Source organism: Aquarana catesbeiana, linkage group LG08 (assembly GCF_042186555.1).
Source record: "Aquarana catesbeiana isolate 2022-GZ linkage group LG08, ASM4218655v1, whole genome shotgun sequence".
NCBI classification, from domain to species: domain Eukaryota; kingdom Metazoa; phylum Chordata; class Amphibia; order Anura; family Ranidae; genus Aquarana; species Aquarana catesbeiana.
The window spans coordinates 295,730,459-295,751,598 of NC_133331.1; the positions used below are offsets into that span (position 1 = coordinate 295,730,459).

General features: G+C 45.5%; 4 protein-coding genes across 4 annotated transcripts in view; all 4 read right to left on the minus strand.

Moving 5' to 3' along the window:
* The window catches only part of LOC141106826 (uncharacterized), a 559,651-nt gene that overhangs the window by 95,253 nt on the left and 443,258 nt on the right, over positions 1–21,140 (minus strand). The gene's annotated exons all lie outside the window — the stretch shown is intronic.
* LOC141104924 (uncharacterized) overlaps positions 1–21,140 on the minus strand; it is a 93,768-nt gene that overhangs the window by 59,532 nt on the left and 13,096 nt on the right. The gene's annotated exons all lie outside the window — the stretch shown is intronic.
* Positions 1–21,140, minus strand: part of LOC141105466 (uncharacterized) — a 63,332-nt gene that overhangs the window by 40,519 nt on the left and 1,673 nt on the right. The window contains exons 2-3 of the mRNA XM_073595318.1: positions 16,361–16,547; positions 6,130–7,316 (exon numbers count right to left, since the gene is read on the minus strand). Of these exons, the coding sequence (XP_073451419.1) occupies positions 6,130–7,316; positions 16,361–16,547 (1,374 nt within the window). The remainder of the gene's footprint in view (positions 1–6,129; positions 7,317–16,360; positions 16,548–21,140) is intronic.
* On the minus strand, positions 7,376–19,427 carry LOC141104894 (uncharacterized). Its single transcript, XM_073594686.1, has 7 exons — positions 19,379–19,427; positions 9,596–9,724; positions 8,721–8,888; positions 8,509–8,632; positions 8,295–8,392; positions 7,978–8,205; positions 7,376–7,856 (listed from the first exon to the last, which is right to left on the minus strand). The coding sequence occupies exons 2-7, from the start codon at positions 9,689–9,691 to the stop codon at positions 7,677–7,679; spliced, it is 894 nt and encodes a 297-aa protein (XP_073450787.1). The 5' UTR covers positions 9,692–9,724; positions 19,379–19,427; the 3' UTR covers positions 7,376–7,676.

A 21,140-nucleotide genomic window follows, 5' to 3' on the forward strand; every position in this document is an offset into this window, starting at 1 on the left:
GAATCCTCCTCACCTCTCCGGTCAGCAGGTAGATGATCTCCAGGGTGAGGTTTAGTATCTTCTCAGTCATGTGACTCCAGTCCTCCTCCATCCTCATTGGTGCCGTCATTTGATCTATACAGGTCTCCTTGTAGACGGATAACTTTGGGAAATGAAAGTAAGAATTATTTGGATGGTGTTGGTCACACAATAATAGGATGTGTGTGGGGGGAGGGGTAATAGGAAGGTTGCTGTACATTGAAGAACTATTGCCTCCATGGGAACACTTTTAGTCCGGCCTATTTAGTGCTTTCTACATTTTCGTGGGCCTTATGCCGGATCAGAATTTCCCTTTTCTCTGTTGGGTTTGTTTGGTTTCTGAACTGGATTTGATTAGTATTCGATCTGCAGACAAGGAATGATAAATACGATCCTTCCTTTGACTTGTTTGCTCTGAGGCAGTGCTGTGAGGACAATGTCGGGTCATCATGATGTCCAGGAAGGGGAACTTGTTGACTTTTGTCCAGATTTGTCGGCTAATCAGGATAATTGCCAGAACTCCGGCTGCAAGACTCCAATCTCCGGCAGCCTGCTGACTGACAGGAGTGATGTCACTCTCTGCAGTAAGAGAAGGGATTTGATTGGATAACAGAGGATGATGCTGGTGGAGTAGAGAGCTGTGGGGGAGGAGTCTGTTCTCTTCCCCCCAATGGCAGCCCAGTGTTGGTAGGAGGAGGACAGCAGGGGGAGGGGTTTGTTCTCTTGGTTGCCAAATATACTGTAGTATCCAGGGCATTGTACAGGGTGGTGTTCAGGGCAGGGTGGGGGGGGGGAGAAAAGGGGTAAGTGAGGGCAGGGTAGTTGAGCGAGGGGTGAAATAAGGATTGTGGGGTGGGAAAGTTGGGATGGAAAAGGCTGTGATCACAGGGGGGGATGGGAGGGTCATTGGGGCAGAGATGACAGCTGGTGGAGGCAGGAGAGCACTATACAGGGGGTTAGGAGGGCACAGTAAGGGGGGGGTAGGAGGGCACAGTAACGGAGGTAAGAGGGCACAGCAAGAAGTTAGGAGAGCACAGTAATGGGGTGTAGGAAGGCACAGTACAGGGGTTTAGGAGGGCACAGTAAGAAGGGGAGCAGGGCACAGTATAAGGGGTGTAGCAGGGCACCGTAGAGGGTTAGGAGGGCACAGTAAGGAGAGGTGGGCACAGTTCAGGGGGTTAGGAGGGCACAGTAAGGGGGTAAGAGGTCACAGTAAGGTGTGTAGGAGAGCACAGTACAGGGGGTTAGGAGGGCACAGAAAGGGGGTGGGAGGGCACAATAAGGGGGGTAGGAGGGCACAGTAAGTGGTGTAGGAAGGCACAGTGCAGGGAGGTAGGAGGGCACAGTAAGAAGAGGAGGAGGTCACAGTACAGGGGGTTGGGAGGACACAATAAGGGAGTTAGAAGGGCACAGTACAGGGGCTTAGAAGGGCACAGTAGAGGGGGTTAGGAGGGCATAGTACAGGGGGTTAGGAGGGCACAGTAAGAGGGTAGGAGGGCACAGTTAGGTGGGTAAGAGGGCAAAAAAGGTGGGTAGGAGGGCACAGTAGAGGGGGTGTAGAAGGGCACAGTAGAGGGGGTGTAGAAGGGCACAGTAAGGTGGGTAGGAGGGCACAGTAGAGGGGGTTAGGAGGGCACAGTAAGGGGTGTAGGAGGGCACAGTAAGGTGGGTAGGAGGGCACAGTAAGGTGGGTAGGAGGGCACAGTAAGGAGTGTAGGAGGGCACAGTAAGGGGTGTAGATGGGCACAGTAAGGAGTGTAGGAGGGCACAGTAGAGGGGGTTAGGTGGGCACAGTAAGGGGTGTAGGTGGGCACAGTAAGGGGTGTAGGTGGGCACAGTAGGGGGGGTAGGAGGGCACAGTAAGGTGGGTAAGGGCACAGTAGAGGGGGTTAGGTGGGCACAGTAAGGGGTATAGGAGGGCACAGTAAGGTGGGTAGGAGGGCACAGTAGAGGGGGTGAGGTGGGCACAGTAAGGGGTCACTGCTGGCAGAGCTTTGTCTCCCATCCCTGCATTGTACACATCCTGAACACAGGCAGAGCTCCCCACACAGCACACACTGGAGGTGAAATCCCATTCCCTGCACAGTGTATATCTAACTACTGGTTGCAGTTCTGACCTGTGACCTTCCATGGTGGGAACGGAGTTGCAGTATCTATCTATACACTATGCACATGGTAGCTGTAAGGGAATGGGATGGGGAGGAGGAGCTCTTAGTTCTGTGCTCAAGATGTGTGCCATGCGGGGATGGGAGACTGCCGGCAAGCGTCAGGGGTGGTGGAGGGCTTGGAAGGGGGGAGCCCACCCCTCCCCAGTACCCCACCCACCCCCAGTACCCCCCTAGATCAGGGAATGATCTTACCTCTGCTACTTGTGTTGGAGGAATGTCTACTGCTCCGATCCCCGACGGCTTTCTTCTCCATGCCCTGTGATTGGAGCACTACAGATCCCGCTCACATAGGCAGTGCCCAGGTTGGCCCTGTGCATTAAGATGGCCCTGGACCTGAGGAGAGAGCCCGCCGGAGGGGAGGAGGAGGTGTTCCACTCCCAAGGTGACGTCACTTCCAGTATTGCAGCATTTTCATGAGTACCGATACTCTCAAACATGCCTAGTATCAGTCCCGATACCGATATGTCCATTTCTTAGCTGTGTAGTCAGGATGTAGGCCATGTATGGTCAGGATGGTCATTGTCTTGTCTATTTATTGTCAGTGCGGTTTGTTTAGAGGAACATATTACTAGAATTTATCTCCAAAATGAAGAGAATGTTCCGGCCCCATAAGTGGGGAAATGTTCTGCCCCTGAAGGGGTTAATCTAGGTTTCCACACTATATATGTGTGTATCATCATCTGCTGGAGATAAAAGACATCACAGTGACTATGGAGGAAGAGGACGGAACATGACGGGGGGTTACTGGGTGTAAATAGAAAATAAGATCTTATTACCTCGTCTGCTGCCAATTTCAGCAATGTCTCCTCTCTAATTCCTCCCAACTCACCTCTCACCCGGAACATCCTGTCTGTACCTGACATCACTTCCTGTCTCTATGGTAGAAGATCACCACCTTGTGGAGCTCAGAAGAACTGCAGCCCCAAGAAACGTCTCGTAGTGTGAACACGGCCTTGTGCTGTGTGTTTATGTACAGTGAAACCTTAGATTATGAGCATAATCTGTTCCAGGAGAATGATTGTAATCCAAAGCACTCGCATATAAAAGCGAGTTTCCCCATAGAAGTCAATGGAAATGAAGATAATTCGTTCCACATTGACTTCTATTTCATGTAATACCGCATGTGGCCAGAGGTGGGGGGGGGGGGGGACCGGAGAGACTTGGAAATACTCAGAGACCGCTTGGAAACACTCGGGAATGGAGTATTTCTGAGTATTTCTGAGCGGCTCCGAGTGTCACCGGCACCCCAGGCCAAATGCGGTACTGCAAACTTTAAAAAAATAATAGTTCATATTGCGAAACGTTCGATAACTCGAGGTTCCACTGTACTGTATATCCTTATAGATGGGGTCATCTCCACTCCCACCAAGAGGGAGATATATGTAAATATATATTTATATGGACATTTCTAATTGGCAATTGAATTTTAGTATTCTAACCATAAAGTACGATGGCCAGAATAGGGAACATCCGTTAAGCAGAGGGAGAAGGTGCTCACTGTGTTATCATTCAGGGAATGTTTAGAACTCAATGAATGTCACATTTGGCGCCCGACTGCCAGAATTCCTCTCTTCACACATCACCTCTCTAATATAGCATTTTAAAATAATATTCCAATGTGTGTCCTCATGGAAATCTGGTGTCCGTTGTATGGAGCTTAGTTTTTATTAATTGAGGAGCAACTTCATTCCAGTGAGAAGAAGACAGACAAATGGAAGGTAACATGGTATCCTCGGGAAGGTGAAAGGTGGACACAGTCTATGGAAGGATGGAGGATGGGCTGTAAATCAATCATGTTCTTCAGAAGAATAAGAAAAGGTGATTGGCCACCAACTCAGATACCTTCTCAGCTTGAGACAACAGTAACAAGGAAGGTTGCCTTCTGTGCTGGGGTCGTAGAAGGAACCTTGTGCAATGGTTTGAAGAAAGAATACCGAAGTGCTGATAACACATAGGGGTAGAGTGGGAGGATGTACAGGTACATTCCCCTAAATAGACAAAGCTCTCTTCCAACTGTATATGTATAATAAAGTGATGATACCCACAAAATATATTGCAAGAAAATGGTATATAGTTTAATACAAAAAGATCATAAAACCAAATACATAATAAAAGGAGTACATTTGGGCTACAATGAAGCATGTTGACATACGTAGGTTTACAGACATGGTTCGAATAATGATTATACATGTACAGAACATGATAAAATGGTGTAATACATAGTACACTAGATAGATGTATGCATCAATAGATGTTAACTCTACGCGTTTCTTGGCTTGAAACCAATCGTCAGGAGTCTGATGCAGTGTAGCTGCATTGAAAAAATAACTATGTGTCAGTAGAAGTATGGGGAAAATGGACTCATAAAAAAATTTATTTTGATATACTCACAGAGGATGCATGGGTGAATGATAACCCATACATTATGGTGCAATGTTGGTCCGGGTGCACTGGTTCATTGTAGCCCAAATGTATTTCTTTTATTATGTATTTGGTTTTATGATCTTTTTGTATTAAACTATATACCATTTTCTTGCAATATATTTTGTGGGTATCATCACTCTATACAGGATCCACTTTAGACACCCTATTACAACATTTTTTGTTATGTGGACATATTCACCAACATGCCTCACACAAAGTCCCGCCTCCATTTTCCATTTTTTTCTGTACCTATGGGATGGAGGCATGTTGGTGCATCCACACAAAAATAAGTGGACAGGTCACAACCCCAATTTTGATGTATATGTATAATAGCTGGGCGGGAGGGGGTTAAATAAACATCTCCTGCCATTTAGGGGTCTATTCAGAAATCATTTGCACAGTAATTTGCCCGGGTAAAGTGCATGTACATTCCTTCTCTGGGTATCGGGGTAAAAAATTAATGTTATTTGGCTATTTGCTGAGCTTTTCATATGTTTTTCATTGATTTAAAATGGAAAATACCACATTTGGCCACTAGATGGCCCTAATCCCCATACTTAGTGCCATCTAATGACCAAATGTAGAATTGTCCTTTCTATATCAATGGTTGGTAGAATATTGTTGGCTTCATTAACTCACGTTCTTCGATGTCTTCTGTACTCATAAGTGTATGATCTCAGTTATTTGTATGAAATCACGTCTGATGGAGGAAACTAAGGCTTCTATTTTATAAAATATTAATTGATTGTTGTGACAAACATTTGCCCAGCCGTGAAAAATTCTGTCCATTTTATAATGAACACAGTGATTTCCTATGATCCTCAGCTCCATCTAGTGTTTATAATGCAGTATTTTTCCCTGAAATACCTTCATCAGTAAAACTAGTGCAACACCGCATTATGGCCACAAGATGGAGCCAATGATCACAGGAAATCATCATAAGAAATAAAATATGGCCAAAATTCATCACAGTTGGGTGAATGTGCATCATATTTCTTCAAGGAGTTTTAAAAAAACAGACCTGTAAGTGTTTGTGAAATCTTCCACCACAAAATGTACTCAGCCAATGAGAGGTAATAACTCCTTTTTTATTTTAAAAGGCCTAGAGAACCACCTTTTAAGTGGTGGGGTTAACGTGTTTCGTCCTGGAAGATGACATGAGAAAACAGACCTCTTGCAAGAGAATAATAGACCTCTAGGTCTCCATACCACAAAATGTACTCAGCCAATGAGAGGTAATGACTCCATTTTTATTTTTCTCCTGCTATCAATGGCCAACATGGTACAACACTTCATCCATGTCTTTGGTGATCTCTGATCTCCTTATCAACTGTTTCTTACATGATGAAAATCAGCCATGGAGTATATCTGAGGTGTATATCAGGGTGTGCTTCTTCCCCACATGTCCAGCAACATTTATATTCAAGACATTTCCCGTACTCACTAATACACCTCGAGGGTTGTGTGGGACCCCTGATGTACAGGAAGACAGGACTTCAGTGAGGAACAATTCCCTCACTCAGGACAGGAAAGTGACTTCTTCTTTGTGTGAGATCTCTGATGTGCAGAAAGATGGGACTTTTGTATAAAACATTTCCCGCACTCAGTACAGGAATACGGCTTCTCCCCTGTGTGGGATCTCTGGTGTTTGTAAAGGGTGGACAACTGTGAAAAACATTTCCTGCACTCTGGACAGGAATATGGCTTCTCCCCCGTGTGAGATCTCAGATGTTTGGAAAAATTGGACTTGTGTGAAAAACATTTTCCACACTCAGGACAGGAAAATGGCTTCTCCCCCGTGTGGGATCTCTGATGTTTGTAAAGGATGGACTTCTGTGAAAAACATTTCCCACACTCTGGACAGGAATATGGCTTCTCCCCCGTATGCAATCTCTGATGTGTGTAAAAATTGGACTTATCTGAAAAACATTTTCCACACTCTGGACAGGAATACGGCTTCTCCCCCGTGTGCAATCTCTGATGTGTGTAAAGATTGGATTTATCTGAAAAACATTTTCCACACTCTGGACAGGAATACGGCTTCTCCCCTGTGTGCAATCTCTGATGTGTGTAAAGATTGGACTTATCTGAAAAACATTTCCCGCACTCAGGACATGAAAACATCTTGTGTGTTGGAAGGACTGTACCATCCCTTACAGTCTGACGTTCCTCAGGATAATAGGAATACGATGGTCCGGCACCGTCCCCCACAATTTGAGGTTCCTCAGGATAAGAGGAATACGATGGTCCGGCACCGTCCCTCACAGTCTGAGGTTCCTCAGGATAAGAGGAATACGATGGTCCGGCACCGTCCCTCACAGTCTGAGGTTCCTCAGGATAAGAGGAATACGATGGTCCGGCACCGTCCCCCACAGTCTGAGGCTCCTCAGGATAAGAGGAATACGATGGTCCGGCACTGTCCCTCACAGTCTGAGGTTCCTCAGGATAAGAGGAATACGATGGTCCATCTACACTGTGTGGTGCCGGATGGACATTTGAGGTAGTCGGGTTTTCTCCTGGACTATACTGTGTGATGTCCTCATCTTCTACTTTACAGTCTGGAGACAAAGTGAGACAATCCTCTGAGGTTTTCCTCATCTCCCGTCCATCTACTAAAATAGAAATACAAAGATTATTACTAGACGTGAGCAGATTGGTTCCCCTAAACCAGGACTCCGCCCACATCAGGCAGCTTTGTCTCTGAGGATCTTACAATTCCCCCCTCAAGGTAACTAGTAAATGGGTCCTTTGATCTCCTACCAGTTAATTTCTTTATTCATGGACCTTAGTCAGAGAGTGAGGAAACAACGAGAACTGTCTTTTATAGGAGTGACAGTGATGAGGGGATTATAGGACGAGTGTCAGGACTATGTAATGTACAACATGGAGTATATAGTGCAGGAGTCAGGAGTATGTACCATATAAAAGACTGATCAGCCATAAAATCATGACCATCTACCTAATTTTGAGTAGGTCCCCCTCTTGCCAAGATCCAAAACACATCCTCCAAGGACCTAGGTTGGGCAACGCCTATGCTAAACGTACTGCCAGCACAGAGAAGGAAGATTATGGGTGGAGGAATGTATTTAGTGTTAATGACCCACCTGTGCTGATCTCTGTAGGAGTGTCCTCCTCTATAAATGTCCCCGTTATTCCATCCCCCTCCATAGACTGCTGATCATCCCTCACATACCTCTCTTCTTCTTCTGATTTAACCTCAAATTCTATATCAATTGGATCTCCACTCTAAATCAAGAAAATGAGAGAGAATATCATCTGTAAAATATAAGCTTTATATTTGTGACACCACATAAGAAATCCACACATCATCTCAATGAGTCTGTTTTATAATCTCTGTCCAACCAACCTTGTAACAGTGAGGGATGTTGTGACCTTCCTGTGTGGAATCCCGGGAATACAGAGGACGGGGACATCTCTCTGGTGGGCTTCTGTAGCTGGATGACTCCACCATGGTGTCCTGGTACAGATCATTTTCTTCTTTGGGAATCTGCAACTCCTCCATCACCCCATCCTCATCATCCTCCTCTTTTATCTCTTTTTTAACCTCAACATTAGGATCTCTCAGGTTTCCACTCTGAATATATAATAAAAATGACATCAATGGTAACAATGCAGATAATGTACAGATCCTAATGATACTATCAGTGATTGTTCCTCATCTACCTGATGATGGTGAGGGATGGTGTGACCTTCCTGTGTGGAATCCCAGGAATACAGAGGATGGGGACATCGCTCTGGTGGGTTCCCATTACTGGATCCATCTGTAGGAAACACACACACTGACTGAATACATTGTTTCTATGTGTTTATCAGATGATGGGGGATCTAGGTGGACCCTCCGTACTGCTCTCTCCTTTACAATAAAGTCTCCTCTTACCCGGTGATGTGAGGGGCGGCTGATTGTCCATCATGAGGTCCTTGTAGAGATCCTTGTGTCCTTCTAAATACTCCCACTCCTCCATGGAGAAATAGACAGTGACATCCTGACACCTTATAGGAACCTGACACACACAATGATACAGTCACCATCCAGACACATCCCTTGTCTGTCACTGGATAATGTCCCAGAATTCCCAGAATCCTCCTCACCTCTCCTGTCAGCAGATGAACCATCATGGTGGTTAGTTGCAGGATTTTCTGCTCTTTGTTCCTCTCAGGTATGGGAGAAGGAGGAGGAGGCACCATGGTTGGGCTCTGGGTCCTGCTCCATCCTCCTGAGATTGGCTCCCCACTAGACTTCTTCACTACAACATAATCCTACAGATCAGGAGAAAGATAAACCGACATCAATCATCTGACATCATCTAAATGTCTACAATAAGAACATGGTCTACTGACTAGACTAGACAAGAGTGATGTCATGTGACCTCCCAGAATCCTCCTCACCTCTCCGGTCAGGTCTGTGTTTTATTAACAAAGATAAGAGTGATGTCATGTGACCTCCCAGAATCCTCCTCACCTCTCCGGTCAGGTCTGTGATTTATTAATAGAGATAAGAGTGATGTCATGTGACCTCCCAGAATCCTCCTCACCTCTTTGGTCAGGTCTGTGTTTTATTAATAGAGATAAGAGTGATGTCATGTGACCTCCCAGAATCCTCCTCACCTCTCCGGTCAGGTCTGTTTTATTAATAGAGATAAGAGTGATGTCATGTGACCTCCCAGAATCCTCCTCACCTCTCCGGTCAGGTCCATGTTTTATTAATAGATAAGAGTGATGTCATGTGACCTCCTAGAATCCTCCTCACCTCTCTGGTCAGGTCTGTGTTTTATTAATAGATAAGAGTGATGTCATGTGACCTCCCAGAATCCTCCTCACCTCTCCGGTCAGGTCTGTGTTTTATTAATAGAGATAAGAGTGATGTCATGTGACCTCCCAGAATCCTCCTCACCTCTCCGGTCAGGTCTGTGTTTTATTAATAGAGATAAGAGTGATGTCATGTGACCTCCCAGAATCCTCCTCACCTCTCCGGTCAGCAGGTAGATGATCTCCAGGGTGAGGTTTAGTATCCTCTCAGTCATGTGACTCCGGTCCTCCTCCATCCTCATTGGTGCCGTCATTTGATCTATACAGGTCTCCTTGTTGACGGATAACTTTGGGAAATGAAAGTAAAAATTATTTGGATGGTATTGGTCACACAATAATGGGATGTGGGGGGGTAATAGGAGGGTTGCTGGATATTGAAGAACTACTAGCCCCATTGTAATCACATTTATGATTTGGACTGTTTGCACCGATTAAATAGATACCAAACATGTCAAACCTTAAACTTACGTGCACCCATAAAATGGTGGCTAACTTCAGTACCCGATATTTATTTTATATATATATATATATATATATATATATATATATATATGCTTTAAAAGCCCCCTATATGTCATCAGTTTAGTGTTACAGCAGAGGTCTTCTGTAAAATTATCGCTCTCATTCCGGCATGCGTGGCGATATGCAACATGTGTTTCGCAAACAAATTTTCAGGCGTGTGTGTATGTGTGGTGGTGGGGTGGGATTTTATGTGCTTGGGTGTAACTTTAACTTTTTACAATAAATTTTTATTTTTTTATTTTACGTAACTTTTTTCCCCATAACATAAAAAGTCCCCTATATGATGATTATTTTTTTAGGTGACAGGTTCTTTTTAATGAGACATCCAGGGTCTAAAAGACCCCCAATGTCTCCCCCTGAGCTCTACTGAATGTAATGCGATGCACATCACACTGCATTACATTCTTTTCCGGCCTCGATGGTCGGGGAAACTGCCAATGAGGACCTGGAAGTCATGTCATACACGTCACTTCCAGGTCAGCAACAAGAAGGGGAGGAGAGCGGATGTGTGTACGCTCTCCTCCCTCCCCCATACCCGGCAGCACCTGCTATGCCAGTCCCGAGCCTGCAGATGGGCAATCGGGATACATAGCGGAGGACGCGCATGGAGTGTGTTTAGTATTCTGGTGGCAGACCAGGTGCCAGGACGCAATTTTTTTTTTTGCCATGGTGGACTGGCACCTGGGGTTTGTTGAGCCTGATTTAGTGTTTGTTACATATTACACTAGGGACTAGGGATGGGCCAAACGACCCCCTGTTGGGTTCACACCAGAACTTTCGAACATTGCAAAAGTTCAGAACAGAAAAAAAAATGGCACTCAGACAGGATAAATCAAAAGTGCCCTTTTTTTACGCGAGGCCGAGCACATGGAGAGATTGGACACCTTCTTCCTCGTCTCCCGCACACACCAGGCAATCAACGGCTCCTGGCGCCCCTACAACAGCCCTGCAGGTCGGTAATGGGGCTTATTGAACCTAACAAAGAAAAAAGTGCCCATTTTGAAGGCTTATATGCAAGTAATTGGGCATACAATGGTTATAAGGGTCTGGGTACTGCCCCAGGGGACAGTTATCAATGAAAAAAGTTTGTAAGAAACGTAATTTTTAAATGAGCAGTGACTTACTGATGCTTAAAGCATAATTTTTTTTAAATAAAGTGCCTGGGGGGTCCCCTTAGTCTACCTGTAAAGTGGTGCATCTGTACTGTGTATAGAACCTGCTGCATTATTAATTGCATTTGTAAAGCCAAAGAAATGACATTTTCCCTGCAAGCTTTTACTTTGTAAGCTACGGCTTGGGGAGCCAGTCTGTATGATGAGGCCACAAAGTAGTGCACTGGGAACAAGATTAGAGATTTTTTGGATAAATTCTGGTGTTTCTTCCACAGACTTTGGATAGATGTAACAGGTGCGGAAAAATTGTTCTTTGGGTTTCGGTGGCGCCTTCACACCATAACCCTATAGAAGTACTCTTATTGAAAGCAAGAATTAGCCTTGCTGTCAAAAAATGAAATAATATGCACCTGTAAACAGGTGCGGAAAAATTGATCTTTGGGTGTTAATTGTGCCCAAAAACATTCTTCCAGATGAAATCAACACCCACAGTGCTAGGCAGCCTAGAAGTCCTGCAGAGATTCCACATCCCAAAAACAATTAATCAGCGACATCAGCATCAGGGGCTTCATAGCTGTTGGAAAAACAGGACTGATTCATTTTGATAAATGTCAGATGGTCCACGGAGTCTGTGGACAGACGCATTCTACTATCTGTAACAAAACCTTCAGCAGCAATGAATGCCTGTTCGGAAAGCACGCTGAATGCAGGGCAGCCCAGCAGCTCAATTGTATCCTAGGCAAGTTCTGGCCAGTGGTCTATTGTCATGACCAAGTGGCCATGGCCAGTGGATCGTTAACTGGAAAGCTCTCCATCTCTGTTTTTGCCCCTAGATAATCGTCCACCATGCGATGCAGACGCTGCAGATGGGATGTAGAAGCTGACAGCCCTGGGCGTTGAGGACTAAAGAAATTGTAAAATGCATCCCTTAGGCGGACGCCTTCTCCACCGCTCCTCTCTTGACCAACAGAAGCCTCAAAACTACGTTTTCCACGACACTGTAACCTACCAGAGTTGGGAAAAGCGTTAGATAAACTCCTCTTTAAGGTGTCCTCAACAGATTTCATCTTCTGCACTATCTGTGGAGGACTGGATGAGTTCTGAGATTTTCCCCTTGTAACAGTGGTTAAGGAGAGTTGCCAACCAATATTGATCCTTCTGTTTTATGCCACATATTCTTGGGTGTTTTTGCAGGCTTTGAAGTGTGAGGGTGCCCATGCATCGCAATTTTTCGGAGGCATGAAAAGCAGAATCCCCAGGGTCACTGAGGATTACAGTATCTGGAACTGCCTCCTTCCAACCATGTACTACTCCCAAGGGTTCTGCGGATGGAAAACCATATCTTACTGTTTGGCGTATGTCTTCTTCTGCTTCAATGCCTCCAAAACTGCCAGAATCCTCCTCCTCCTCTTGTGTGTTCTGTGGCGTAGGAACAATGTTTGCATAAAGTGGGCCTTGAAAGGAAAGAAAGTCCTCCTCTCCCTCCCGCTGCTCTGCCTCAAGTGCCCTGTCCATAATGCCACGCAGAGTCTGCTCCAGGTACTCGTTGATGGCCCTCTGTTGCATGTGCATCCACTGCAGCATTGCCAAAGTCAAATTCCACTTGGTGGGCATGTCACAATCAGGCGGTTTATTCAGGCGGGTGGTCTATGGGCAGGTGGAATTCCTGCTGAATTTCAGCCAACCAAGCACTGGCTGTGTATGTTCGCCTGAAATGGCTACAGACTCTTCTGGCCTGCTTTAGCAGATCTTCCTTCCCTGGGTACCTGTTTAAAAAATGCTCCACCACCAAATTAAGGACATGTGCCAGGCATGGCATGTGTCAACCTTCCTTGTCTAAGGGCAGACAGGAGGTTTGTGCCATTATCGCACACCACCATTCCTGGCTCCAGCTGATGTGGCGTGAACCACCTCTGGGCCTGCCCCTGCAGAGCTGAAAGAATCTCTGCTCTGATGTGGTTCCTGTCCCCTAGACACACCAGCTGAAGAACTGCATTGCACTTTTTAGCCTGACTCATTGAAAAGCCCCTTGGATGCATAGTGGGTACTTGTAGTTCATAGGACAATTCAGCAGAGGAAAGCATTGAGGAGGAGGAGGTGGAGCTGACAAATCCTGCATCATCGCCACTAGCTGTATGGAGTCGTGGCAGCACAAAACAAGCCGCAGCACTGAGCCCTGTCCTGAATCCTTCCGAGTTGCAAGCAGAGTTCCCCAGTTTGCTGTGAACAAAATATATCATCCCTGACCATGCTTGCTGGACCATGTGTCAGCAGCAACGTGGACAACATTGCCTTTCACATGATGGTACAGAGCTGGAATGGCCTTACATGAAAATAAATAGTAACTGGGAACCTGCCATTGTGGTACAGCACATTCTGCAAATTCACGGAAGGTGGCAGAATCCAAAGGCAGAAGTTGTAGAGCCAGCAGCTTTGACAAGCTTGCTTTTAGACATTGGGCACATGGGTCGCAGTGACTGTATTTTTTCTTTTTCGCTGCAGCACATGAATCAGAGAAATTTGCCGGCTATATTCTACAGTTGGTGGTGTGCTACTGGCAGATGTGCTTCAAGGACCTGGGACACCCTGCGCTATACCATCATCCCTGTCAGTGGAGGCTGCTGAGAGGCCATAAGGTATAGTGGGGGTAGACTGAGGTGAGTAAGGAGGTGGAACAGAATTGCGCCTCTTTTGCGTAGCTTTCAGGTGCTCAAGCCAATGGGCTGAGTGGTGGGAGGTTAAATGCCTTGTCAAGCATGTGATACCCAAATGGCTAGTGTTTTTGCCACGCGTGATGTGCTTGAGACAAAGTTTGTAAAAAACAACAGTGTGTTCAACTGCACATGTGCTAATAAAGGCCCAGACAGCTGAGCTGTGGGAAGTGGGCCGGGAGATAACATCTCCACAATGTAATGGAATAGGGTGGCTGCTCTCTACTCTTCCATGATGGCTCCTTCGTTAGGGTTGTGCCTCACCCTCACTTTCCTCCTCTGCTCTATTCGGCACACAAGTCACGTCAGTGACCTCTTTTATCATCATCTCCTCCATCTTCATTATCGCTGGAGACAACTTGGCAGTACGCTGCGGCTGGGAGTACATGACTGCCAATTTATGTACCAGAGTTCTCCCCTCTCTGTAGGCTCATGTTCTTACCTTCCTCAACCTCAGAACCAACATCTGAGTCAAGTAGTGGTTGTGCATTGTCAAGGAGCCTGACGCAGTGTTCAAATAACTCAGCTGATTCCTCCATGCCTGATGCTGGGGCTATGTCAGGAATAGCTGTGGACAAGGAGGCAAAATAAGTCACTCTGGCAGCTGCAGTTGACTGCGCACTAGTGTTTGCTTGGGTGACGGAGGATGAGGATGATGATTTAGTAAGCCAGTCCACCACCTCCTCTGCATGCTGTGGCTGGATAGCACGGGCAACATCACTAAACAGAGGAAATAATGCCCTGCCTGAGGACTGACCAGGTCCATCTTTGCCTGTGGACACCTACGCTGCTGGCCCCCTCACAGTGTCATGGGAACATCTGCCTCTCCTTGTTGTCCTCCCAGATATGATGGGGGGGCGCTTATTAACAAAATGTAATAAAGATGTGGAAATGTGTACGTGGATGCACTTTAATCAATGTAAAGGGGTGGTTGGTGCACTTTAACCTGAGTACTCACTACACAGACACACTCCACATTATAATATACTGCAGTAAAACTACACTGAGGCACTGCAATATACTGCGTCAAATGTGCACTAATGCACAGAAATATACTGCGTTAAACGTGCACTAATGCACTGAAATTTACGGCAGTAACCTTGCAGTAACCTACTGAAATATACTGCGTTAAACGGCACATATGTCACTGAAATATACAGCGTTAAACTTGCAGTAACACAATGAAATATACAGGGTTAAATGGCTAGTAACGCACTGAAATATACGGTGTTAAACTTGCAGTAACGCAATGAAATATACTGCATTAAACGGCAAGTAACAAACTGAAATATACGGTGCTAAACTTTTAGTAACGCACCGAAATATACTGTGTTAAACGGCACATGATGCACTGAATATAAAGCTTTAAACTTGCAGTAACACAATGAAATATACTACGTTAAATGGCACATAACGCACTGAAATATACAGTGTTAAACTTGCAGTAATGCAATAAAATATACTGCGTTAAATGGCATGTAACGCACTGAAATATATATACGGAATTAAACTTTCAGAAATGCACTGAATTATACTGCATTAAATGGCACGTAATGTACAAAATTAAACAACGTTAAACTTGCAGTAATGCACAGAAACATACTGTGTTAAACATGCACTAACGCACTGAAATATATGGTGTTAAACTTGCATAATGCTCTTAAAAATACGGCGTTAAACTTGCAGCAACACATGGCATGTAACGCCCTGAAATATATGGCGTTACACGGTACATAACTTCTGAAATATACTGCAGTAAACCTGCCCTGACAAAATAAACTGATACTAATGTAAACGAAAATGAAAGGTCACTACACTCACACTGACTGAACTATCACTAGATTAAACTGACTAAAGGTCAGACTAAACTGATATTCTACACTGACAATAGAATCAGAACAGCTCACTATAACACACTAACTGTCTAGTAGCACTGAACAGAGCCCTGTTCTATCTCTCTCCACGCTGATATCACACTACAAATGGCCACTATTGAAAGAATACTTTTATAGTGTGGGGCGGGACTAAGCAATGAGCCATGATTGGATAGAGTCATCATGACAGTGTCCAATCATGGCTCTGACAGTGCTAGGTGCCCTGATTGGGCAAAGCTTTCATTGCTTCAGCCAATCAGGGATTCCAATGCACTGTTTGGCGGCACAGTGCATTGTGGTCATTCGGCGGGCCGAACAAACGGTCAAATGCCCCGATAATTTGGGTGATCATCGAACGGGTGAACAGCCAATGTTCGCCCCGAACTCATGCTCGGGCTGAATCATTCACCCATCCCTACCCGGGACCCTCTTGGTCTGTCAGATCATAAACTCCCTTTTCTCTGTTGGGTTTGTTTGGTTTCTGAACTGGATTTGATTCGTTTTAGATCTGCAGACAAGGAATGGTAAATACGATCCTTCCGTTGCCTTGTTTGCTCTGAGGCAGTGCTGTGAGGTCAATGGAGGGTCATCATGATGTCCAGGAAGGGGAACTTCCTACACAAATAGACTCAGCTCTAGGTGGGTCTGCTATATGGTCTCTCACGCTATCCTTGTAACTGCAGATGCAATGACCAGCTCATTACCTGAAGACTAGGAGGCACAAAAATTCCAAATTTAAATTTTATAGAGTGCAGCCATCCAGAGTTTTTGTGCATCCTAACTTGCTGACTTTTGGCCGGAGTTGCCGGATAATCAGGATAATTGCCAGAACTCCGGCTGCAAGACTCCAATCTCTGGCAGCCTACTGACTGACAGGAGTGATGTCTCTTTCTGCAGTAAGAGAAGGGATTTGATTGGATAGCAGGAGGATGCTGCTGGTGGAGTAGAGAGCTGTGGGGGAGGAATCTATTTTCTTCCCTCCAATGGCAGCCCAGTGTGGGTAGGAGGAGGACAGCAGGGGGGGAGGGGTTTGTTCTCTTGGTTGCCAAGTATACTGTAGTATCTAGGACATTGTACAGGGTGGTGGTGAGGGCAGGGTGGGGGGGGAGTAAAGGGGTAAGTGATGGCAGGGTAGTTGAGCGAGGGGTGAAATAGGGATTGTGGGGTGGGAGAGTTGGGATGGAAAAGACTGTGATCATGGGGGGGGGGGGGGGGCATGGGGATGGGGGGGGTCATTGGGGCAGAGTTGACAACTGGTGGAGGCAGGAGGACAAAACACAGGAGGCAGGAGAGCACAGTACAGGGGGTTAGGATGGCACATTAAGGGAGTTAGGAGGGCACAGTACAGGGTAGAGCTGCACAATTAATCGTCAAGAATCGTTATCGTGATTAATCGTCAAAGAATCGTTATTGCGATCTTGACTAAAGTGTTTCACAATTCTTTCTATGCAAAGAATTCTCTCTGCTCTTCTGAAGCCGCAGCCCTCAAAAGAAAGGAAGAGAAAAATCGGGCAGTCTACCAAGAAACAAAACATTCTTTATCAGTTGAACTTAAGTATAAACATTGTAACAATTTGTCAATGGAATAGACTTCCTGTGTAAGTGAAAAAAGTTTAACACTAAACCTTTTTCTGACATTTGTTGGTTTCAAGTTAAAATCATTTTTTTTTACTAGAAAATTATTTAGAACCCCCAACATATATATTTTTTTAGTAGACACCCTAGAGAATAAAATGGTGGTTGTTGCAATAATTTATGTCACCCTGTATTTGCGCAGCGGTCTTTCAAATGCAATTTTTTTGGAAAAAAATACTTTAATGAATTAAAAAAAATAAAAATCTAACCAGTAAAGTTAGCCCGTTTTTTTTTTTTTGTATAATGTGAAAGATTTTAGTTTGCGAGAATTGTGATCTTTTTATTCTAAGCAAAAAAATTGTGATTCTCATTTTGGCCAGAATCGTGCAGCTCTAGTACAGGGTGGATAGGAGGGCACAGTAAGGGGGTTGGGAGGGCACAGAAAGGTGGGTAGGATAACACAGTAAGGGGTGTAGGTGGGCACAGTAAGGGGTGTAGGAGGGCACAGTAAGGGGTGTAGGAGGCCACAGTAGAGGGGGTGAGGTGGGCACAATAAGGTGGTTAGGAGGGCACAGTAGTGGGAGTTAGGTGGTAACAGTAAGGAGTTTAGGAGGGCACAGTAGAGGGAGTTAGGTGGGCACAGTAAGGAGTGTAGGAGGGCACAGTAGAGGGAGTTAGGTGGGCACAGTAAGGAGTGTAGGAGGGCACAGTAGAGGGAGTTAGGTGGGCACAGTAAGGGGTGTAGGAGGGCACAGTAAGGTGGGTAGTAGGGCACAGTAATTGGGTTGGGAGGGCACAGTAAGGTGGGTAGGAGGGCACAGTAAGGGGTGTAGGAGGGCACAGTAAGGGGTGTAGGAGGGCACAGTAAGGGGTTTAGGTGGGCACAGTAAGGTAGGTAGGAGGGCACAGTAAGGGGTGTAGGAGGCCACAGTAGAGGGGGTGAGGTGGGCACAATAAGGTGGGTAGGAGGGCACAGTAGTGGGAGTTAGGTGGTAACAGTAAGGAGTTTAGGAGGGCACAGTAGAGGGAGTTAGGTGGGCACAGTAAGGAGTGTAGGAGGGCACAGTAGAGGGAGTTAGGTGGGCACAGTAAGGAGTGTAGGAGGGCACAGTAGAGGGAGTTAGGTGGGCACAGTAAGGGGTGTAGGAGGGCACAGTAAGGTGGGTAGTAGGGCACAGTAATTGGGTTGGGAGGGCACAGTAAGGTGGGTAGGAGGGCACACTAAGGGGTTTACTGCTGGAAGAGCTCTGTCTCCCATCCCTGCATTGTACACATCCTGAACACAGGCAGAGCTCCCCACACAGCACACACTGGAGGTGAAATCCCATTCCCTGCACAGTGTATATCTAACTACTGGTTGCAGTTCTGACCTGTGACCTTCCATGGTGGCAACGGAGTTGCAGTATCTATCTATACACTATGCACATGGTAGCTGTAAGGATGGGGAGGAGGAGCTCTTAGTTCTGTACTCAAGATGTGTGCCATGCGGGGATGCTAGACTGCCGACAAGCGTCAGGGGTGGTGGAGGGCTTCCCCAGTACCCCACCCGTCCCCAATAACCCCCCTAGATCGGGGCATGATGGAATGTCTACTGCTCCGATCCCCACCGGCTCTCCTCTCCATGCCCTGTGATTGGAGCAGTACAGATCCCGCTCACATAGGCAGTGCCCAGGTTGGCCCCGTGCATTAAGATAGCCCTGGACCAGAGGAGAGAGTCGGCCTGAGGGGGGGAGGAGGTGTGCCATTCCCAGGGTGACGTCACTTCGGGTATCGGAGCATTTTCACGAGTACCGATACACGTAAAAATGCCTAGTATCGGCCCCCGATACCGGTATGCCCATTTGTTAGCTGTGTAGTCAGGATCTAGGCCATGTATGGTCAGGATGGTCATTGTCTTGTCTATTTATTGTCAGTGCTGTTTGTTTAGAGGAACATATTACTAGAATTTATCTCCAAAATGAAGAGAATGTTCCGGCCCAGTAAGTGGGGAAATGATCTGCCCCTGAAGGGGTTAATCTAGGTTTCCACACTATATATGTGTGTATCATCATCTGCTGGAGATAAAAGACGTCACAGTGACTATGGAGGAAGAGGACGGAACATGACGGGGGGTTACTGGGTGTAAATAGAAAATAAGATCTTATTACCTCTTCCAACAATTTCTTCTCTCTACTTCCTCCAGACTCACCTCTCACCCGGAACTTCCTGTCTGTACCTGACATCACTTCCTGTCTTCCATAGAGACTTCCTGTCCGGGTAGAAGTGAGATCACTAAAACACTCGTTAACCGCGTTACTCGCAATCCGAGGTTCCACTGTACTGTATATCCTTATAGATCATCTCCACTCCCACCAAGGGGGAGATATATGTGAACATAAATTGATATGGACATTTTAAATTGGCAATTTAATTTTAGAGTGAGTTCTAACCACAAAGTACGATGGCCAGAATAGGGAACATCTGGTATTCAGTAGAAGGTCCTCGCTGTGTTTTCATTCAGGGAATGTTTAGAACTCAACAAATGTCACATCTTTCCACCCGACAGCCAGAATTTTTTTCTCCACGCATCACCTCTCTAATATAGCATTTTAAAATAATATTCCAATATGCGTTCTCATGGAAATCTGGTGTCCGTTGTACGGAGCTTAGTTTTTTTAATTGAAGAGCAACTTCATTCCAGTGAGAAGAAGACAAATGGAAGGTAACATGGTATCCTCAGGAAGGTGAAAGGTGGACACAGTCTATGGAAGGGAGGAGGATGGGCTGTAAATTGATCATATTCTTGAGAAGAATAAGAAAAGGTGATTGGCCACCAACTCAGATACCTTCTCAGGTTGAGACAACAGTAACAAGGAAGGCTGCCTTCTGTGCTGGGGTCGTAGAAGGAACCTTGGGCAATGGTTTGAGGAAAGGATACAGAAGTGCTGATAACACATAGAGCCACGGGACAATGTGACTAGTGTGACGGTGATCAGGTAATGGTATGTCAGTGACACTGGTACTGATATTACTGGCTGCACTGGTCACATGGTACTGGTGTGATGGTGATCAGGTACTGGTATGTCAGTGACAAGGCTACAGATTTTGATGGGGCCCTGTACCCCGATCTGTGATTGGCGGTGTCCAAGAGACACAACAATCACAGTTTTCACCACTACACGCCCCCGAGGGGTACAGTGGGAGGATGTACGGGTATGTTAGATAATAGACAAAGCTCCCTCCAACTGTATATGTATAATGGCTGGGTGGGAGGTGGTTAAATAAACATCTCCTGACACTTAGGGGTCTATTCAGAAATAATTTGCACAGCAATTTGCATGGGTAAAGTGCATGCACATTCCTTCTCTGGGTATCGGGGTAAAAAATTAATGTTATTCAGCTATTTGCTAAGCTTTTCATATGTTTTCCATTGATTTAAAATGGAAAATACCACATTTGGCCAGTAGATGGCCCTAATTCCCATACTTAGCGCCATCTAATGACCAAATGTGGAATTGTCCTTTCTAAATCAATGGTTGGTATAATATTGTTGGCTTCATTCACTCACGTTCTTCGATGTCTTCTGTACTCATAAGTGTATGATCTCAGTTATTTGTATGAAATCACATCTGATGGAGGAAACTAAGGGGTCTATTTTATAGAATATTAGTTGATGATTGTGACAAACATTTGCCCAGCCGTGAAAAATTCTGTCCATTTTATAATGAACACAGTGATTTCCTATGATCCTCAGCTCCATCTAGTGTTTATAATGCAGTATTTTTTCCTGAAATACCTTCATCAGTAAAACTAGTGCAACACCACATTATAGCCACAAGATGGAGCCAATGATCATAGGAAATCATCATAAGAAATACAATATGGCCAAAATTCATCACAGTTGGGTGAATGTGCATCATATTTCTTCAA